A 20,126-nucleotide genomic window follows, 5' to 3' on the forward strand; every position below is an offset into this window, starting at 1 on the left:
GGGAGCAGAATTTGTAGTTGTGTGTATTATCCTCCTCCTTCTATTAGTCTGTGAGTTCCATGAGAGCAGGGAACATATCCAAGTTAAACTTTGTACCTCTCTCAGTTCAGAACACAGTACTCTGCATCCAGCAGGTGCTTAAGGAGTATCCAATGACTATGAACCAGATTCTATGAGCTAATTCATGTTCAACTTATCTTAATTCAATTCAATTAGATTCAACTCAATAAACATGTGGCATGAGCCTGGCCCTAAGGTGAAGAGACGACCAAGACGCTGGGACTATGTCCTTGACTCGGTAGAGCTGACGATCTAGTGCCTCAGAAGTCATCTAATCTAGAATTTGTCCAGAAATGTCTTTAAAACCTCCGCCAATCAACTGTGAAAGCCCTGATGACTTTGATCAGTACAGTGATCAAAGACAATTCCAAAGGACTCATGATGAAAAAATACCATCCAAGTCCCAACAGAGAACTGATGAGCTCTGAGTGCAAGCTGAAGCATAATTTTCTTGCTTTCTTTTCTTTTTTTGCTTTTTTGTTATATCACTAATAGGAAAAATTTTGAGTGATTTCACATATAAAATTGAGATCATGTTGCTTGCCTTCTCAGTGGGTAAGAGAGAGGTGAGAGGGAGGGAGATAATGTGGAACTCAAAATTTAAAAAGAAAAGAATGAACAAATAATAAAATTTTTAAAAATCTCAATCAATAGGGAACCCATTACATCCTGAGGCAGCTCATTCCACTTTTAGAGAGCTCTGATGGTTTAGAAGATTTTCTTAACATTGAACCCAAATCTGCTCCCTGTAACTTCCATTCAGTGTTCCAAGTTCTGCCCTCTAGGACCAAAGAACAAACCAAATTGCTCTCCTCAAAGAGCCCTTCTTAAAGAAAAATACTTGGAGACAGCTAGCTATCCTTTCTCCCCTAAATCTTTTCTTCTTCCAGATAAATATTCCCAACTCCTTCCATAGAATAGCATCTCTGGTTCCCTTATAATCCTGGTCACCCACCCCTGGACACTTTCTAGTGTCAATATCCCTCTTAAAATGTGGAATTCATCTATGCCCAAAGGGCTATAAAACTGTGCATACCATTTGACCCAGCAATACCACTTCTAGGTCTGTATCCCAAAGAGATCATAAAAATGGGGAAAGGATTCACATGTGCAAAAATATCCATAGCAGCTCTTTTTGTGATGGCCAAGAATTGAAAACTGAGGGGATGCCCATCAATTGGGGAATGACTGAACAAGTTGTGGTATAGAAATGTAGTGGAATACTATTGTTCTATAAGAAATGATGAGCAGGCAGATGTCAAAAAAACCTGGAAAGACTTACATGAACTGATGCTGAATGAAGTGAGCAGAACCAGGAGAACATTGGACACAGTAGCAGCAACATTATGTGATGACCGACCTTAATAGACTTAGCTCTTCTCAGCAACGCAACGATTTAAGACAATTCCAAAAGACTCAGGATGGAAAATGTTATCCACATCCAGAGAAATAACTGTGGAGTCTGAATGCAGATCAAAGCATACTATTTCCCCTTTTTCTTTCTTTCTCATGGTTTCCCTTTTTGTTCTGATTCTTCTTTTACAACATGACTATTGTGGAAATATGTTTAATATAATTGTACATGTATAGTCTATATCAGATTGCATGCCATCTTGGGGAGGGGAGAGGACTGGGAAGGGAGCAAACATGGAACTCAAAATCTTACATGAGTGAATGTTGAAAACTAAAAATAAATATATATATTTTTAAATGTGGAGTTCACATTTGTGTTCTAAGTATTTTTCCAGCTCCCACATGCTGCTATTAGAATTTATATTCTAAAAATGGTCAAAGGGCATGAACAGTTCTCAAAAAATGACTTACAAACTATTAGTAACCATATAAAAGATTGTGCCAAATTGCTAATAATAGGAGACAGGCAAATCAAAATATTTCTGAGGTTTCACTTTATACCTAGTAAAGTGGTAAGATGGACCAAAAAAATGGAAATAATCAATGTTGGAGGGGCTGTGGAAAGAAAGGTACACTGATAAACTGTGAAGGTGTGAAGTGGTCCAATCATTCTGAAAAGCAATTCAGAATTATGCAGAGAAAGAATTAAAATGTCCATATCTTTTGAACCAGAGACTTCATTACTGGATTTATACCTCAAGGAACCTAAGAAACCAAGAAAAAGAAAAAGAAAATCCCTATATACTATAAAATATTTATAGCAGCATTTTTTGAGATAGCTAAGAATTGGAACAAGTGGATGCTCATCATAAGGGGAATGGCTAAAGAAATTATGGTATATGAATATAATGGAATATAACTGTGCTATAAGAAGTGATGTGGGTGAGGAGTACCGAGAAGCAGGGAAAGGTCTATAGGAACTGATTTAGAGTGAAATAAGCAGAGCCAAAAAACAAATATATACAGTAACTACAACAATGAAAATGAAAAGAATGACATACCAAAAAATCAAAAGTAAATGTAACAAAATTATAAAAATCAAATAGGACTCAAATGAAGAGATATGAGAAGACATCACCAAACCACACCTTCATGGAGCTGGTGGGTCCATATGTTAAATGCTGCACATGTTTTTGGACTTTTTCAATGTACTGATCAGTTTTGCTTATTTTTTTCCTCTCTAAAAAATACTATTTGTCATATGGGATGGTTCTCTGGGATGGGGCAGGAAAAAGATACTTGGGACAACTACAGTGATGTAAGAAATAGAAACTATCAATTAAAAATATATTTTAAAAGAAAGAAAATTACTAAAATGTCCATACCCTTTAACTCATAGATCCTAGTATAGACATATACTCTAAAGAGGCCTAAGTAAAAAAGAAAAGTCCCATATGTTGATTGTGATATCTGTGGCAGCACCTTTGATGTTAGCAAAGAAATAGAAACAAAATGAATGCCCATTGATTTGGGAATGACCCAGGGGTGGGGAACCTGTGGCCTTGAGACCACACATGGTTTTCTAGGTCCTCTAAGTCCTCGGGTGCAGCCTTTTGACTGAGTCTAAGTTTTAACAGAACAAATCCTTTTATTAAGTTTGAATTCAGTCAAAGGGCCAAGCTTGAGGACCTAGAGGCACATGTGGCCTCGAGGCTGCAGGTTCCCCACCCTTGGTAAACATATTATGGTATTTGAACATAATGGAATATTACCTTGTTGCAAGAACTAAAAAATGTGAAGAAATCAGAGAAAAATAGGAAAACTTATATGAACCAATGCAAAATAAAGTAAGCAGAATCAGGAAAAGAATATACACAATGACTACCATAATGTAAATGGAAAGAACAACTATTTAAAAAAACAAAACACCTGAACCTGTGGTCACCACAGGAATAATTACCAAACTTAGCCAAAGAAAAGAGATAAGAAAATATACCACCCTCCCTTTGTTGCTGAAGGGAGGAATTACAGATGAAATGTTGTACACACTGTCAAACATGATTGATGTGTTATTTAATTTCAATGAATTGTTTTTTCTCTCTCTTTAAAAATCTTTGTTACAAGGTACAGTTTGCTGTGTGATGGGGAGGGATATATTTGGAATAAAATGATATAAAAACAAAAGACTGATAAAAGTTAGAGATTTTTTTTTAAAAAATTCTATGTTCAAAAGTTCCTTTCACCTTCAACGCTGAGCTCCGTGTTCCCCTAGCCACAATTTCTGTTCTAGCTCTAATCATCATGCTAACAGTAAGATTATCTGTATCCCTAACCTCAACCTCAGTAAGACATCTATCCCTAGCCCTATTGCTGGTCCTTAACCTGTCCATTTCCTTGATCCTCTCTCTCTCACTGTCCTTTTATAAGTGGTTCTATGTTTATGCCCCAATTGGTCCTCAGGCCATAGAGCCTCTGTTCTATCAGGGGACCAGAAGACAAGAATGGGTTTGGCCAAGTTTACAGACATGAACACAAATAGTCCAGATTTCCCATCCCTCCAGATTAACCCTAAACAGATACTAGAGCCTCCAAAACTCTGTCCCATAGGCTCCTAATTATCATCCCAGGTGCAAGTTCCAGGTTGGGTGGGGGATCCTCAAGTAAAGACTGTGTCATTACACATTAGACACAGACATCACATATAGACATTACACATTACACATAGACTCATTCACAAATGCAGGCTCATGGACGCACATACACACAGTGGGTGCTTAGAACAGTGCCTAGCACATAGTAGGTGCTCAATAAATGTTCATTGACTGATAGAAATGGATTAATAAAAACATACACAAATACATATAATAAAAACACATACACAGATATGCACAGATACATATATACAAAGATTCATACATGGAAAAGATATACATGCATAAATGCACAGCAAAGAGACAGTCCATTAGGAGAATTCCTTGGAGAAAAGGGAAGTGACAGGAGAGAGAGGAGGGAACCCACAGGAGCTCTCTGTGGGAAGAGTAAGAGGTAGGAGCTGGAAGATGCTGAAACTAGGAATTCTCAAGGTGAGGAGGGTCCTCAATACCTGGGACTCCAGTTACAGAAGACTGTAGGCCTGGGGAGAGTTACTATCTAGACAGTTCTGGTCATGGAGGAGAGTGGGAGGGTTGCCCAGAAAGAATGCAGGGGTGGACACCCCCATAGGCAAAGACTCCTCCTGACGATTAGCAATTAACTGGGAGGAATTTCAGGGGAGGAGATTAATTAGGTAACTGTAGAAGGTGGAAGGGGGCCTGAAGGACTTTGATCTTGACTTGAGACTATAAAGATCTCAGCCCCCCCAAAACCCTCCTACTTTGGCCACAAGGATTTTCACACTCAGCCTTCCAGACTGATAGCACGAGAGTCAAGGCCAGCCTCCGGGCAGCCAGGTGAGTGGCTGAAAAAGCTGCAACTCAGGTGGCTTCAGCTCCCTAGGCTGGCTCCCTACCATCACTCCTAGTTTCCTGACGCAGGCAGCCTGGCCCCCACTCCTCACCTTTGCCCCTTTGTCCCACTCTGTAGTCCCCTAGCCATGACTTCCCAGTCTTTCAGCCTCTCAATGCCCCTTCACTTCAGCTCCTGACTCCTGGCCCTCAGTCCCAGACGACCAGGACTCCCACATAACTTCAGTCCCCACCACAGTCCCAAAGTCCATCAGTCCTCAACCTCAGGCTGCTCCAGCCCCAAGAGGCCTCCTGCCCCAGCTCCCAGGAAGTGTGTATGGGTGGGGGGAGGGAGAACACCAAAGAGAAGGGTATGGGAGTGGGGGAGATGCAGGAATCTGCACTGGGGAAGGGAGAACCTGAAGGCTGGAATATCTGGAAGGTCCTAGAGACCTCTCTGGTGTCTGTGCCCAGGATGATGCCTTACAGAGAGAGACACAGGTGCCCTGCCCTGGCCCCACTGCCAGCTGCCAGTCCTCACCGTGTGATCCGAGGCACAGCCTTTGCCTATACACCCAGTCCTCAGGGTAAGAACAGAATACCCCTGAGCCCAGCCTTCCTGCTCTGATAGAGGCTCCACCTAGAGGGGAGGGGGGAGGGGTGGTGAGGGTCCCTGGCCACAGATCTTGCCTTACTCTGAGTACCTCTCAGTGGACAAGGGGTCTCCTCCAGGGGTCTGCTTCTAGAGGGACGCCCAGAGAGAGCATGCTGTTCTCCATTGTCTCCCCACTTACACTCCACCCCTCCATGACCTAGGGCCCCAACGGGTAGCAGAGTCACTCAGCCCTCTGTATTTCTCTCTAGTTCTCCACCGGATTCCTGGAGCCCCAGCCTATGCCTTCCCCGGCAGAGGGCCAGGGGGGCTCCCTGAGTGTGGCTGTCTGTGCGGAGAGACCCTGGAACGCTATGAGCCTGACCTACTGCCCCCCAAGTTGGCCCTGGAGGACACACAGACGTTAGGTGCAGGGATGTGAAGGGGGTGGGGTGGAGGTGGGGATTGGGTTGTTTCAGCAAGACAGTGAGGAAGACAGATGACCAGGCTGGCGCACTGGATAGAAATGAAGGAGGGAGCCTACATCATTGGGGTCAATAGGAAAGAACCCTGCTGTAGGGGTGGGCCCCAGAGAAGTGGCTCCAAAATAAGGGGCCTGTAGAAGGAGCCAGGCCATCTGGAAATGTTGGTGGGAGGAGAGAAGCAGAAGGAGGGAGGGACTCACCCTGGTGCTGTGTCTCCCCAGAACCAGGGCCATCCCAGAGGCTACGCTCGACCTGTGTCAATCTCCTCAAGGTCCCCATGATGCTCGTCTTCCTCTACCTCTTTGTCTGCTCCTTGGATGTGCTCAGCTCAGCCTTCCAGCTTGCCGGGGGTATGTAAAAGAGGAAGGGGAGGGCAGGAAAGGTTAGAAGGGAGGTCTAGAAACCCTGACAGGACTGGAAACAGGAGCTCAGGGACACTGGGCCAAGAGAGACAGAGCCTCTGGCTCAGAGAGCCAGGCCTTGGGCTGGGCCTCAGTGGGCACTGGGCCATCTTTTGGCCAGGAAGGTTTGGGAGGTTGAGGGGACTGAGAGCAGAAGGGGGTGTCTGATGCTGGCGATTGTCCTCTAGGGCCTTGCTCCCAACACTTTTCCCCTTCTCCCCCCTCCCCCAGGCAAAGTAGCTGGTGACATCTTCAAGGACAACGCCATCCTGTCCAATCCTGTGGCGGGGCTGGTGGTGGGGATTCTGGTGACGGTCCTTGTGCAGAGCTCGAGCACATCCACCTCCATCATCGTCAGCATGGTCTCCTCAGGCTGTGAGTCCTGTGAGGAGGGTTAGGCCTGTGGGTAACGGGCAGTGAGCCAGAGCACCAGAGCATAGGGTGCAGGGAGGAACAGGGAGTCAGTGAGAAGAATGTGGCCTCAGCCTTCACTGACACAGTTCCCTTCCAAGATCCAGCTCTCCTTTGGAGTCATCCAGGCTACACTCAACCCATCTTCCCCAGAGCCTCGACTTTTTTCTGTTTTCTTTCTTTTTTTTTTTTTTAAGTGAGGCAATCAGGGTTAAGTGACTTGCCCAAGGGCACACAGCTAGTAAGTGTCAAGTGTTTGGTCTGAGGCCGGATTTGAACTCAGGTCCTCCTGACTTCAGGGTCGGTGCTCTATCCACTGTGCCAACTAGCTGCCCCTATTTTTTTCTGTTTTCTTACAGTCCCCGGTCAGTTACCTTGATTCAAGGCACTGAGCCTTCCAGAGCTGCTTGCTCCCTCAACCTGCACAGATCTCAGAGATCTGTGGCCCTTGATTCCTAACTTCTCCCCTTCCTCCCTTTCCCCTTCCATTGACAAGGAATATCTGATTCTCAGATCTGCTCTCTCTTCCTTCTTTGTTCCCAGAAGAGGGAATTTTCTTAAAAAAAAAAACTTTTTATTAAAATATTTTGTTTTTATTTTACCTTAATCTCCCAATATGTCCCTCATCAACCGGCTCTATCCAAAGAGCCATCCTTTTTAACAAAGAATAAAAAAGGAAAAGAAAAAAGCAGTTCAGCAAAGCTAACCAACATATTAACCAAGTCTGACAGTATATCCAATGTTCCACATCCATGTCCTCCCACCTCTGCAAAGAAAAGAAGGGGAAAAAGGGTATTTTCTAAAGTTTATGTGGAGGAGGAAACTTATCTGCAGGGGAGCTAGGTGTTGTAGTGGATAGGGCCCTGGATCTGGAGTCAGGAAAACTCATCTTCCTGAGTGCAAATCAGGCCTCAGACACTTACTAGCTTTGTTACCCTGGGCAAGTCACTTAACATTGTTTGCCTCAGTTTCCTCATCTGTAAAATGAGCTGGAGAAGGAAATGGAAAACCTCTCCTATATCTCTCCCAAGAAAACCCCAAATAGGGTTGTGAAGAGTCAGACATAACAAAAAAATGACTCAACAAACTAATCCTTAACTTTGGAAATAATAAGTGGGGATCATTAAAGGATCCCCTTAAACTTCCTAAGTGATTTTATCAAGTTGTGATTCCCCCAGGCTAGCTTTTCTCACCATCCTCTCCTGCTCCTGCCAGGGGCATCTAGCTCCCCCAGGGAATAGCATTCTTTGCCTCAGATCCACTATTCCCTAAATTTAGGAATTTGTCCACCTGGGCATTGTGAGTTATTTTCACCAACACATCCCTAGTCCACTCTTAGCCAATCAGAAAAGCTCTTCTGGTATAGTGGGTTCAACCTACATTTTCTTAATGCCTCACTAATTTCCCATCCTCTCTCCCTTATCCTCTCACTGCCCAAGGCAAAAATAAGGAAATATAAAGCAGGTACAAACAGGATTCCTATCACCTCAAAACAAAATGAGAATATTTCAACCCAACATATTGGTGACAAAAGTTCATTTCATTTCATCTGGGAAGCAGGACTGATGGCCTGGTGCTCAGGCGGATGGAACAAAATAAAGGGATTGAAGGCTCAAAATGCTAGGATCCTAAGGAATGGGGAGCTCTTGGTGGGGGGCAGGAATGCAGCCTTTCCCACACAAACACTCAGAGCCCTGTGTGGGGGTAGGTTGCGGGTAGAGGGAAGCGTCAGATCCAGCAACCCAGGAAGGAGAGGTCTGACATTTTTCATCATTTGTAGGAGTTGGGAGGGGGCCAATGGCAGTCCTGGAGGTGGCAACTAAGATTTTACTCCCCTCGTGCCCACAGTGCTGGAGGTCAAGTCTGCCATTCCCATTGTCATGGGCTCCAACATTGGCACATCTGTCACCAATACCATTGTGGCATTGATGCAGGCTGGAGATAGGAGTGACTTCCGAAGGTGAGGAGGGACAGGGACACACTGACTGGGTGGAATGGTAGTCATGTGGTCAAGTGGGGTTGTGGGACTCTTCCGACTGAAATGACCATAGTCTCATTCTGGTCTCTGTTTTCATTCTGACCCACTTCCAAACCACCTCCATATCCATTTCCCAGACTCCTCTGCCCTAAACCTTACCCCACCTAGCTCCTCCTAATCCACTGACCTCCAATCTTCACTGTCATTACCCACCCACTGACTGCCACCTCATAATCCCAGCCCCACAATTTCTTTGTTAACCCTGATCCATGCCCCAAACTCCCGCCATCCTAATCCTGATCCTAAATCATGGAATGACTTTGATCACCTATATTTCCCAGCCTAATGCTGATCAATAAATTGCCTTTATCTCAACCAAACTCTTCCATCATAACTCTGATCCCCAAATTCTCATTATCTTAATCCTCATTCCCAAACTCACTTTATCTTAACTCTGGCCCCCTTTCATCATCTCTCAAACTTTCCCATTCTAACTCAATCCACAAACTCTCCCAATCCCCAGTTTAATCCAGATTAATCCTAACCTCCCAAATATACCCAAGGGATTCCCCAAACTCCCCCCCAATCTAGCCTTGATCCCCAAACCTCCTTTCTGAACTTGACTCCAAAAGTTTGCTGATCTAAGATGGACTCCCAAACTTCCCTATCTTTGCCCATTCCTCAAATTCTTACATCCTACCCTTGACCCACATACTCCTCAAAATTTATCCTGACCCACTTCTTCCCTCACTCTCCAGTTCTGGTTCTGGGCTCAAAGTCCTCCCCTATTTCCCCATCCCAGGGCCTTTGCAGGGGCCACAGTCCACGACTGCTTCAACTGGCTGTCAGTTCTTGTCCTGCTGCCCCTGGAGACAGCTACGGGGTACCTGCACCACCTCACCCACCTGGTGGTCACTTCCTTCAAAATTCGAGGTGGCCGAGATGCTCCAGACCTGCTTAAGATCATCACTGAGCCCTTTACCCGACTCATTATCCAGGTGTGGATTGGGGACCCCTGGGCCATTCTTGGGTTGGGGGGGGGGTCTCTTCCTCTGTTGTTCTCCTCTAAAGAAATCTCCTTCTACTGGGTATTGGTGGGAAGCTTTCAATAGAGAGGAAGGGTAGCATAGTGGAAAGTACTATGATTGGTGATAGGAAACCTGGATTCTAGTCCTGACTGCCACATACTTAATGAGCCTTGGTTTTCTAATACGTAAAGTGGGGCTAATAGTATTTGTACTACCTACCTCATAGAGAAGTTGTGAGGCAAGGACTCCATAAATCTTAAAGAGCTGTAAGATGTTATTATTACCTGTATGTGATATGGTGGCAATGGAGCCAAGTTTGAATTCAAATTGGATTTGAATTCCAGTTCTGCCACTCTCTAACTTAGACTAATCATGTAACCTCTATGGGCTTCAGTGTCCTAACCTGTAAAATGAGAGGGTTGGGAGGCAGCATGATACAGGGGAAAGAACACTGACTCAAGTGAGTCAGATGGCCTGGGTTCAAATCCTACCTCTGACACTTACCTATCCAAGGTCCTTTTTACCTGGAGTCAAATTTCCTCATACCATCCTCTGTCCCTAACTATTCCACCCCAGCTGGATAAATCCGTGATCAATAGCATCGCCATAGGAGACGAGACACTTCGAAACCACAGCCTCATCCGGATTTGGTGTGACCCCAGCCCCTCAGAGGTGAGTCCCCCACTCCTCCACAGGTAAGGCTTAGCCCCAAACCACCCCTCCCAGATGAGTCCCAGCCCCAGCCCCACCCCCACCCCCACCATGAATCAGAAATCTAACCCCTCCTCTCACCCAGAGGTACATTCCTGACCTTTTAGAGGGAAAGACCAGCCAGGGGTAAAGCCTAACTCAAGGTGAATCCCTAGACTCCAGGCAGTGAGTCCCCGACCCAATTTAACTCATATTTATTAAGCACTGCCTTGTGCTAAGCACTGCTTTAGGTACTGGGATAACAAAGACAAAACCAGAAGCAATCTCTGTGCTCATGGATCTAACTGAGGTGATACAACGTGTACCCAGATAAGTAAGTACCAAGTAGTACAAAGTCATTCCAAGAGGGAGAGAGCTGACAGCTGGGGAGAGGACAATCAGCAAAGTCCTTGTTTAGGTTGTGGCACATAAGCTGTGCCTTGAAAGAAGCTGGGGGTCCTACAAGGTGGAGGTGAGGAGGAAGGGCTCTCCAGACAGAGGGGATCATCTGGGCAAAAGTTTGGAGGTGGGAGATCTACCGCTGTGTTCAAGAAGCAGCTTAGCAGACCAGTTTGACTGGAAAGGAGCATGTCAGAATAATGTCAAATATAAAACAATACTGGAAAAGAGATCGAGATGCCAGGCTAATGATTTTATATTTTTCATAGAGGCAATAGGGAGGCATTGACAATTTTTGAGTTAGAGGATGATATAACTAGATCTGTGTTTTAAGAATAGCAATTAGCAGCTGTGTGGAGAAGAGATCAGAAGGGGGAATATCCAGAAGCAGGGAGACTATTAGGAGACTAATCTAATAGTAGAGATGAAAGGTGTCCTGAACTAGGGCAGAGGCATCTGGCTGGTGTGGTGGATAAAGTGCTAGGCCCAGAGTCAGGAAGAACTAAGTTCAAATCCAACCTTAGACACTTCCGGTTGGATGTAGCTCTCAGGCAAGTCACCTACCCTCTGTCTTCCTCAGTTTCCTCATCTGTAAAATGGGGATAATAATAGAATCTACCTCCCAGGGTTGTTGTGAGGATAAAATGAGATCACATTGAAGTGCTATATAAATGCTAGTGATCATTGTCATCAGCAAAGAGAAGTGAATGGATGCAAAATAGAGGCAAAGTGAACAAGAGTTGGCAACTAATTGAGTTGTGAGGGAGACGAAGGAGTCCAGGCTGACTCCAAGGCTTTGAACCTGGGTGATCGGAAGGATAGTTCTCTCCACAAGAATAGGGAAGCTTATAGGAGGAATGGATGGGGGAGGGGGGATATGAGTTGTCTTCTGTACACGTTGAGTTTCAGAGTCCTACAAGATGTTCAGGCAAAGCTGTCTAACAAACAGTTGGTCATGTGGGACTGGGGTAAGGAGTATATAGAGTGTAGTATATTAGGGCTGGGTATATAAATTTGATACTCATGCATAGAGATGGTGATCGAACCCATGAGAACTGACAAGATCACCCAAAGAGAGAGTATAGAAATAGATATGATGGCCCAGGACAGCGCCATAGAGGACAGTCACCCCTGGTAGGCAGGAGGAATGGTCAAAGAGGTGAGAGGAGAACTAAGAGAAAGATACTCACCACAGCCAAAGGTGGAAAGTGTCCAGGAGAAGGTACCTGGAGGTGAGTCCACAACCCCCAGGAATGAGGGTCTCTCCAAGTTGAGGACCATTTGACTTTCCTTCCTGGAGGTGGAGACCCCACTGAGGTGCCCCTGTTCCAGATTCCCCACCCTGACTGGTCGGGGTCAGGTCCGGTTCAGTCCGTACATTGATCGCCTGGTCTTTACTGAGGCTGCACTGTATGAGGAGCCCTGTGCTGGGGATGGGCTCTAGGAGTCAGGACACTTGAGGAGGAAGAAGAGAGGAAAGGAGACTCACCTTCTCCCCTTGAGGAGCTGGTCTAAGACCCAAATTCAGATCTGTGGAAGCATTAGCAAGTATGGCATCAGGGAGAAAGCAAACAGAATGGTCAAGTGCTAGAGCAAGGGCTTCAGACAACATATGGCAACCATTTTCCATTTTGCTAAGAAATCAGCAGAAGGAAGCTCGGTGCCTTGTGGGTCCCACTCTTGCAATTCTTAGGGCTGCCTCCAGAGGGCAGCAGGGTTCTGGCCTTGTGACCCAAGTAACCAAGTTTTACTAGACCAGACTACTTGGGAATGTGAAAGATGAAGTTTTCCACCTGATAATGCTCTTTCCATTTAATGCCTTTTACTAAATCACAGCCTGAGGGGATGACTATAATGACTATACATAGAAAGGGATCATAAGAGCATAGATTTAGGCCTCAATGGAGGGAAACTTCCTTTACCCTGATTGGGAGGTACCATAGTAAAGGAAGGCTCTCCCCAATTCACCCTTGGACTCCCATATCCTCCCACCCTCAACTTACCCCCAACCCCAATTTTCCCCATTCAGTCTAATCCCCATGTCAACCCCTGTTCCCACTTTAACCACATCCCTCCAACTCTACTCTGTCCCCCATCTCACCCCATCCCAATTCTCATTGCACCAGCATCTTATTCCCGTATCATCCCTATCCCTTATATCATCCCCATCTTCCATTTTGCTCTATTCTAGGCCAAGGCAAATCTAGGTCAGTCTAGTGATTCAATATCAGGGATTCGAATGCAAAGAGGCACCCGTGGTCCATAAAATGTAACAAAGACAACTGTACTGATAATAAGAAATTAAAAGAATACAATTTCTAAAGTAAAACAAGGATGGTGACTCAAATTAAATGCCAGGCCTCTCTGCCTCCAGTCACCACAGCAACCAGCCCAGGCTGGTCAGGTCAAGAAGGCTTTCTCCATAGGCCAGTAACCTTTAACCCCAACTACGCCTAGGCTGGGCCTTTTATGCCCTGGGGAGCCAAGAAGCCAGATGACCTCCCTATCCCCTTAGAGGACTGGCTCAGCCTACATAAAACAGGTGTTACTCCTACCATCCACTCTCTTCTTCCTCCTCATCACATCGCTCATCTAATTCACATTCCTATCCAACACATCTCCAACCTCCTACTCACCCTCATTCCCCCAGACTATTTTTTCACCTCTCATGTCTCACCCCCGATCTTACTCTTTTCCAATCTTAACTTCCATCACCTTATTGCCACATTTTGCTCTCTTCTGCTCCCCAGGCTCCATGAGAAGGGCTAAAGAACACAGACTTGGCCCAGCGAAGAGGCAAGATATAATGCCTTGGCCAAGTCAGTCTCTCCTTAGCTCCTTGACTTTGCCCCTCACCCCCTTCTCCAGGTTATTACTGACATGCCCCGGGCAGAGGCCAATATCACCTGGACCCTGGGGAACACCACTGGGGAGAAATGTATGTCACTTAAGTATGGGGAGATTCTGGTGGGGAAGGTGGGCAGAGGGAAGTGTGGGGAGGAGGGCCATCCCTAGAGCCTATCCCTGGGAGCCTGGATTACAGGCCCCTGGTGTTTCCTGATCTGGGAGGGCAAGAAGTAGGGCATAAATACTTCCCTTAGGACTCTTAAAAGCACTATAAACTGATTCTGCCCTTCACTGGTAGTACCTAGACATGTCTAGGTTGAACATAGCAGTTGGGCATTCAAGTTGGAGGCCTAGTTGTGGGTTCAGGTTTAAGATCTGGGTTGGGGTAGGTATAAGGCTTCAGCTGGAGCCCTAGCTGGGGCCGAGGGTGTTGGCCAGCTAGGGAGCCTCATGGGGTTTTCCTGGAGGGAGGTATCCGGGCCCGGGTGGAAGGCTCTCAGCAGTACTCCCCCACCCCCTTCAGGTCAGCATCTGTTTGTGGACACCTCATTGCCGGACCTGGCCGTGGGCCTGATCCTGCTTGCTGGCTCCCTTACTGTGCTCTGTACCTGCCTCATCCTCTTGGTGAAGCTGCTGAACTCTGTGCTCCAGGGACAGGTAGCCAAGGTCATCCAGAAGGTCATCAACACTGGTGAGTAGGCACTGGCCCACTTTAGGAGAAAGTGGGATAGGGCAAATTCAGTGGGGTAAGGTAGAGATGTGCCTCAGTATCACAGAGAACAGTCCAAGGTCAGAGAATTGATAAGGCAGTGAAAGGAAGGCCTGGGCTGGGGTGGGGCGTGAGGAGAACAGGTATACTCAGCCTCATGACAGGCTCTGGCAGCACTATTCCTTCCACTCCCCAACAACCTAAAGGACGGGAATAAGCATTTCTATAGTACCTACTATGTGCCAAGCAAATATTATCTTATTTGACCCTCATAGCAACCATGGGAAGTTAATATTGTTATTATCCCCATTTTACAGTTGAGGAAACTGAGGCAGAGTTTAGTGACTTGACTAGGGGTCAGCTTGAAGATAGCTGTCCATGAAGTCAAAACAACCTGGGTTCAGGTCGTTTTCTTAAAAAGAACCTACTAGCTGTGAACACAGGCAAATCACTTAACTTCCCACTGCCCCAGTCAATTCTACTTGGCCATAAGTTTGACTCCCAAATGTCTTGTGCTTTGTTGTTGTTACTTTGAATGGGATTTCCCTTTCCAATATTGTTTCTTGGATTTTTTTGGTTATTATATAAAAATACTATTGATTTTGTGGGTTTATTTTGTAGTCTGCAACTTTGTTGGTTATAGATTGTCTCAATTAGTTCTCTTTTCTGATTCCCTCATATCATCAACAAATAAGAATAGTTTTGTCTAAGACCATAGGTTAATGACAAGTTGTCTATATGTGAATCTCTCTGAATCTGTGACAGAATTTCCTTATGGGAGTTTCGTTCATCCATGAGATCACAGGTGTGGAGCAACAGAGATGCCAGACATTGTACTAAGTGTGGCTGGGCTGACTTCAGTCCTGTAATGACTGCTTGGGTGCTCTGGTCTTTCAGCCAATTGTAATTCTACCCAACTTCATGTTCATCCAGCCTCCAGGGCTCCATTTTGTCCCCAAGGATACCATGAGACTTTGTCAAATGCTTAGCTGGTGTCCAGGAATCCCACGTTAATGGCATTCTCTTGGTCTAATAACCCTATCAAAAAAAAAAAAAAATAAGGTTAATCTGGCTGGAGCCAATCTCAGTGACTCTTAGTGGTCACTTGCCAATAATTCTCACGGCTACCTAGCACTCAGTAAACCCTAGACCATTATGGAAATGTGAGTTATTATCATAATTCCCTACCTCCCCCTCCAATTTCCAGCTATAGACCCATGAGCACTGAGTGAGGTATGGGTGCCAGCTTAACAGCCACCAGCTGTATGTCTCCTATGGACTCCTGAATTACCATCCAAATACCAGAATGCTCTGGGCTGACTCTTCTCCACCAATCAAATGTAGTCCGGTGGAAAGAGGATTGGCTTTGGATTGAAAAGACATGTATTTGAATCCTTGCTGCTTATCAGCTGTGTGACCAGGGATAAGTCACTTGACCAGGGATAACTCTCAGTTTCTTATCTGTAAAACAAAGAGGCTGGACCATTTCAACTCTAGGTTTCTTCATATTTTCAATCCTATCTATGAGAGCCTCTCCCCGTGATCTTTCACATTGATCTAAGCTGACACACAAAAACTCCTTTCCCACTAACACAGACTGTGGGGATGGGGTGGGGTGCCTTGTTACAGATTTCCCATATCCCTTCACCTGGGTGACTGGCTACTTTGCCATGGTGGTGGGTGCAGGCATGACTTTTGTGGTACAGAGTAGTTCCGTGTTCACCTCAGCCATCACTCCACTCATTGGTGAGTGTCCCTGCATTGGAAGGGTGGGAAAGGCTGTGGAATTAGAGAAGGGAATTTTTAAAGGGAGCTCAGGAAGGGAGGGGCTGGAAACACTAAGATGATCCAGGATCCTTCAGAAATTGACCCTTCTGCACCACCCTACTCCCCAGGTCTGGGTGTGATTAGCATTGAACGAGCCTATCCCCTCACCTTGGGCTCCAACATTGGCACCACCACCACTGCCATCCTTGCTGCCCTTGCCAGCCCCAGAGAAAAGCTCTCCAGTGCCTTCCAGGTACCTGTTGGGGGAGGTAGAGGTGGGCTGAGACCAGGGCAGAACAAGTATGGACGGGTGGTGATAAGTACCGGCTATCCTGGACATGGTGGCCCAGTACAGCTGAGGCTTAGAGAGTACCAGAACCAGAGACCACCAGAGGTGGAAGGAACTCAAACTATACAATGTAAAAGGTCAGAGCAATCGGACCTGGAATGGTTCTTACAACACAGACTATCAGAACTAGAAGAAACCTTAGAACATAGAACTTACCTGTACATACAACAGTATCAGAGTTGGCCAGGTCCTTACACCTAGTCCTCAGCATCTTTCAGATGAGGGAACTGAGGCCCAGAGAGGGTCAGTGACTAAACCAAGGGTGCACAGCTAGTCAGTGGTAGAGCTGGGATTAGAGTCTAGGCCCAGTTGCCTTTACTAGACATGTGGTCCTCCTGGGGCTGACGGAGGCTGGTGACAGAAGGAAGACTGTACTGATCTGTGCCCATTCCTCTCTTACCTTCAGGTTGCCCTGTGCCACTTCTTTTTCAACATTTCGGGCATCTTGCTGTGGTACCCGCTACCGTGCACACGGCTGCCCATCCACATGGCCAAGGCCCTGGGCAGGCGCACTGCCAAGTACCGCTGGTTTGCTGTGCTCTACCTGCTGGTCTGCTTCCTGCTGCTGCCCTCACTGGTGTTCGGTGTCTCTATGGCAGGCTGGCGGGCCATGGTGGGTGTGGGGGCCCCTTTTGGAGCATTGCTGGCCTGCGTTGCCCTAGTCAACCTACTCCAAAGCCGGAGCCCTGCCCGGCTGCCCAAGTGGCTCCAGAACTGGGATTTCCTTCCCCACTGGATGCACTCGCTGAAGCCCCTTGACCGACTCATCACTCGAGCCACCCTCTGCTGCACCCACCCTGAGCCACGCTCCCCTCCACTGCCTGCCCGAGTTTATCTTGAGGAGCTGCCCCCAGGCACACCCTCCCCACAACTTGGGGTGCTCCCCCAGCACAATGCCACCAGGCTCTGATGGGTGTCCAAGGGGTCCTGGGACTACAAGGGGCTCATGCCAAAGTTTGTCTATGTGTGTATGTCTGCGTGTGGGTGTGTGCGTGTGCACAGCCTCTGTGTATACACACATAATCATAAAATGTTAGAACTGGAAGAGATCTTCCATAGTCCCACCACCTCTTTTTATAGACGAGGAAACCGAGGACCAGAGAAGGAAAGAGGGACTTGCCCAAAGTCAGTCGCACCAACTGGTTAGAGGTAGAGTCAGCACGCAAACCTAGGTCTCCGACTCTTAGCCCAGGCCATCGCGATGTCATAGATGTTTCTGCCTGTCTCTGTGTGTTTCTATGTCAGTGTTCATGCATGTCTGTGCATGCTTCTGCACCCGAGTGCATGGAACAGGATAGGAATCCACATGTGCATATGTATGTGTGTACATATGTTTATACCTGATGCTGGAAGAGTATCTACACAATCTATTTCTGTGCATTTATGTGCATGTGTATTTTAGCTGTTATATCTGTGTATGTATGTGTCCTTGCATGCTTGGGGGACTGGGAGAGGAGAGTCCTTTCTTCATTTAATGACAAAGATGCTGAAAAAGTGATTTTCATGACCCCTCAGAGCTCCTGAGGCAGGGGTGGAAGATGGCTTCTGGAGACCAGGAAATTGGTCCTAACCCACCCAGTGTCTGATTCTGAGCTCCCCTGCTCAGGCTTTCCCCAACCCCAAGGCCCATTAGGCCCTACACCCTGGTATCCTGCTTTTCGGAAAGAGTCTATGTCCAGGCAGGACTAGAGGCAGGGAATGGGTTGTAGGGATGGGAAAGAAGGGCTTCAAAGAGAATTGGCATCACCTCCAGACTCCTCCTCCTTCTCCTCCTCCTCTTCCTCCACGCTGTCCTTGTCCTCACCCCCCTCCTCCTCTCCTTCTCTCCTCCTCCTATCCTCCTTCTCCACCTTCTCCTCCTCTTCCTTTCCCCTCTTGGCTGGGAATTGACCTAAGCACACATACGCTGGAGGAGCTTTGCTGGGAGTTCTCTCCTCCCCAGTTATGTTGTCACTTGCTGGCCAATACCTCACCAGATCCCTCCCCACTCCTGTCCTGGAACTGGTCCAGGTAACCCAATCTGTCCCCTAAGGGCTGGCTAAAGGAGACCTATGGCATGAGTCAGGTTGAGCAGAACTGGGAGCTGAGATATGGAAGCTGCTTTCTCTTGCTTCTACTCATGGTGCTCTCAGATACTATCCCCAGCCCTTCAAACTGCCCCTCAGGACCCAGAGCTTTCCTTGCTCAGGGCTGGGTGGCTGCCTTACTCCCTTTTATCCCATCCTTATTGCCCTTGGCCCCACTAGGCTGCAATGGAGAAGACTAGGTTGGCCAATGACAGATGGGACCAGACTCTTGGCAGTCACTCAGGTATGGGAGATTCCTTGGCAGGATACAAAGATCCCCACATAAGAATAAGGAATGGACTCACAATTGGCTCTGGATCCCCCTTTCTCTCTGTGGGGTTTCTTCCATTTCTAATTGGCCTGAACCAGGATCCATGGAGGGAAGGGCCTTGGGTCTACAGTGCCCAAGTCTTGGCCCAGTTATCAGCCCAGCTTGTTTGGCCCAAGAAGAAAACAAAATCCCTTCCCTTCATTTCCCTAAACTGCAGCTGGGTTAAAGACAAAACTTTAGCAGGGAATTAGGAGGGAAATGCACCAAGAAAAAGGTATAAGGCTTTGATGGTTTATATATGTTTCCAAAGGCACAGAAATAGACTCTCTTCTAACCTTCTCTGTCCCTGTGCAAAGCCTAGCCCTGGACCTTGGACTTTGCTAAACTGGGCACCCAGCATTCCCTAGAAGCCAGCCAGGGGACCTTTGCAAAGGAGTCTCTCCAAATGGGGGTAACACCTGCAGGCCACTACAGGATAAGGGCTAGACTTTTGAGCTCCACCATCTCTACCAAGCTAGGCTACCACCTTCTCCACCATGGGCACTCTTAGCTGCCCACAGCACTGAAGGTTACAGGACTGGCTGGGGCTTCCATAGCCAGGACCCAGACCCAGGACTGGAGCCCAAGTCTTCTGAATTTCAAGACCTGCTTTCTATCCACCATATCACACTGCCTCTCGGTATTCTATAAATAATAGTAATAATAGCAATAATGACAATAAGAATACTGGCCTGATCCACTGCTTAGCCTTCCCTTTCCTACAAAAAGAAGATACGTCACTTCAAATGATGAGGCAGGTCACAGCAACCCAAATAAAGCCTTGAATCAGCAAAAAGACCACCCAGGACAAGGGCCTCAGCCATCATCTGCTTCCACTTTTACCTTTTAGGCCACATCCAAACATTCACTAACTTTTCTTTCTTTCTTCTGGAGGCAATTGGGGTTAAGTGACCTGCCCAGGGTTACATCGCTAATAAGTGTCTGAAACAGGATTTGAACTCAGGTCCTACCTGACTTCAGGGCTGGTGCTCTATCCACTGCAACACCTAGCTAACCCTCACTAACTTTTCTATACTTGCCTGATTCCCAGGTAACTTCCTGGATATTGCCCCTGCTTGACTCACAGAGCTCAGGGCCTTGCCATCCTGTCCCCAACCCCACCATCCCTAGATCCGCTCCTTCCTTCCTCTTTATGACCCCGTCTCCCTATACTTTAGACTATCAGAGCATTTTTAAGGGATCCTAGCTTTAGAGCTACAAGGGATCATAGGGATTAT

The 20,126-nt window shown here is 46.7% G+C and overlaps 1 protein-coding gene across 1 annotated transcript; it reads left to right on the forward strand.

Annotated features, from left to right (window-relative positions):
• Positions 1–5,331: 5,331 nt before the first annotated feature.
• On the forward strand, positions 5,332–17,422 carry SLC34A1 (solute carrier family 34 member 1). Its single transcript, XM_027867292.1, has 12 exons — positions 5,332–5,443; positions 5,721–5,876; positions 6,155–6,283; positions 6,566–6,709; positions 8,594–8,705; positions 9,526–9,721; positions 10,328–10,423; positions 13,709–13,778; positions 14,211–14,378; positions 16,026–16,142; positions 16,292–16,416; positions 16,919–17,422. The coding sequence occupies exons 1-12, from the start codon at positions 5,332–5,334 to the stop codon at positions 17,420–17,422; spliced, it is 1,929 nt and encodes a 642-aa protein (XP_027723093.1).
• Positions 17,423–20,126: the final 2,704 nt, after the last annotated feature.

This window comes from Vombatus ursinus, unplaced genomic scaffold (assembly GCF_900497805.2).
Source record: "Vombatus ursinus unplaced genomic scaffold, bare-nosed wombat genome assembly UNPS02014785.1, whole genome shotgun sequence".
Taxonomy (NCBI): domain Eukaryota; kingdom Metazoa; phylum Chordata; class Mammalia; order Diprotodontia; family Vombatidae; genus Vombatus; species Vombatus ursinus.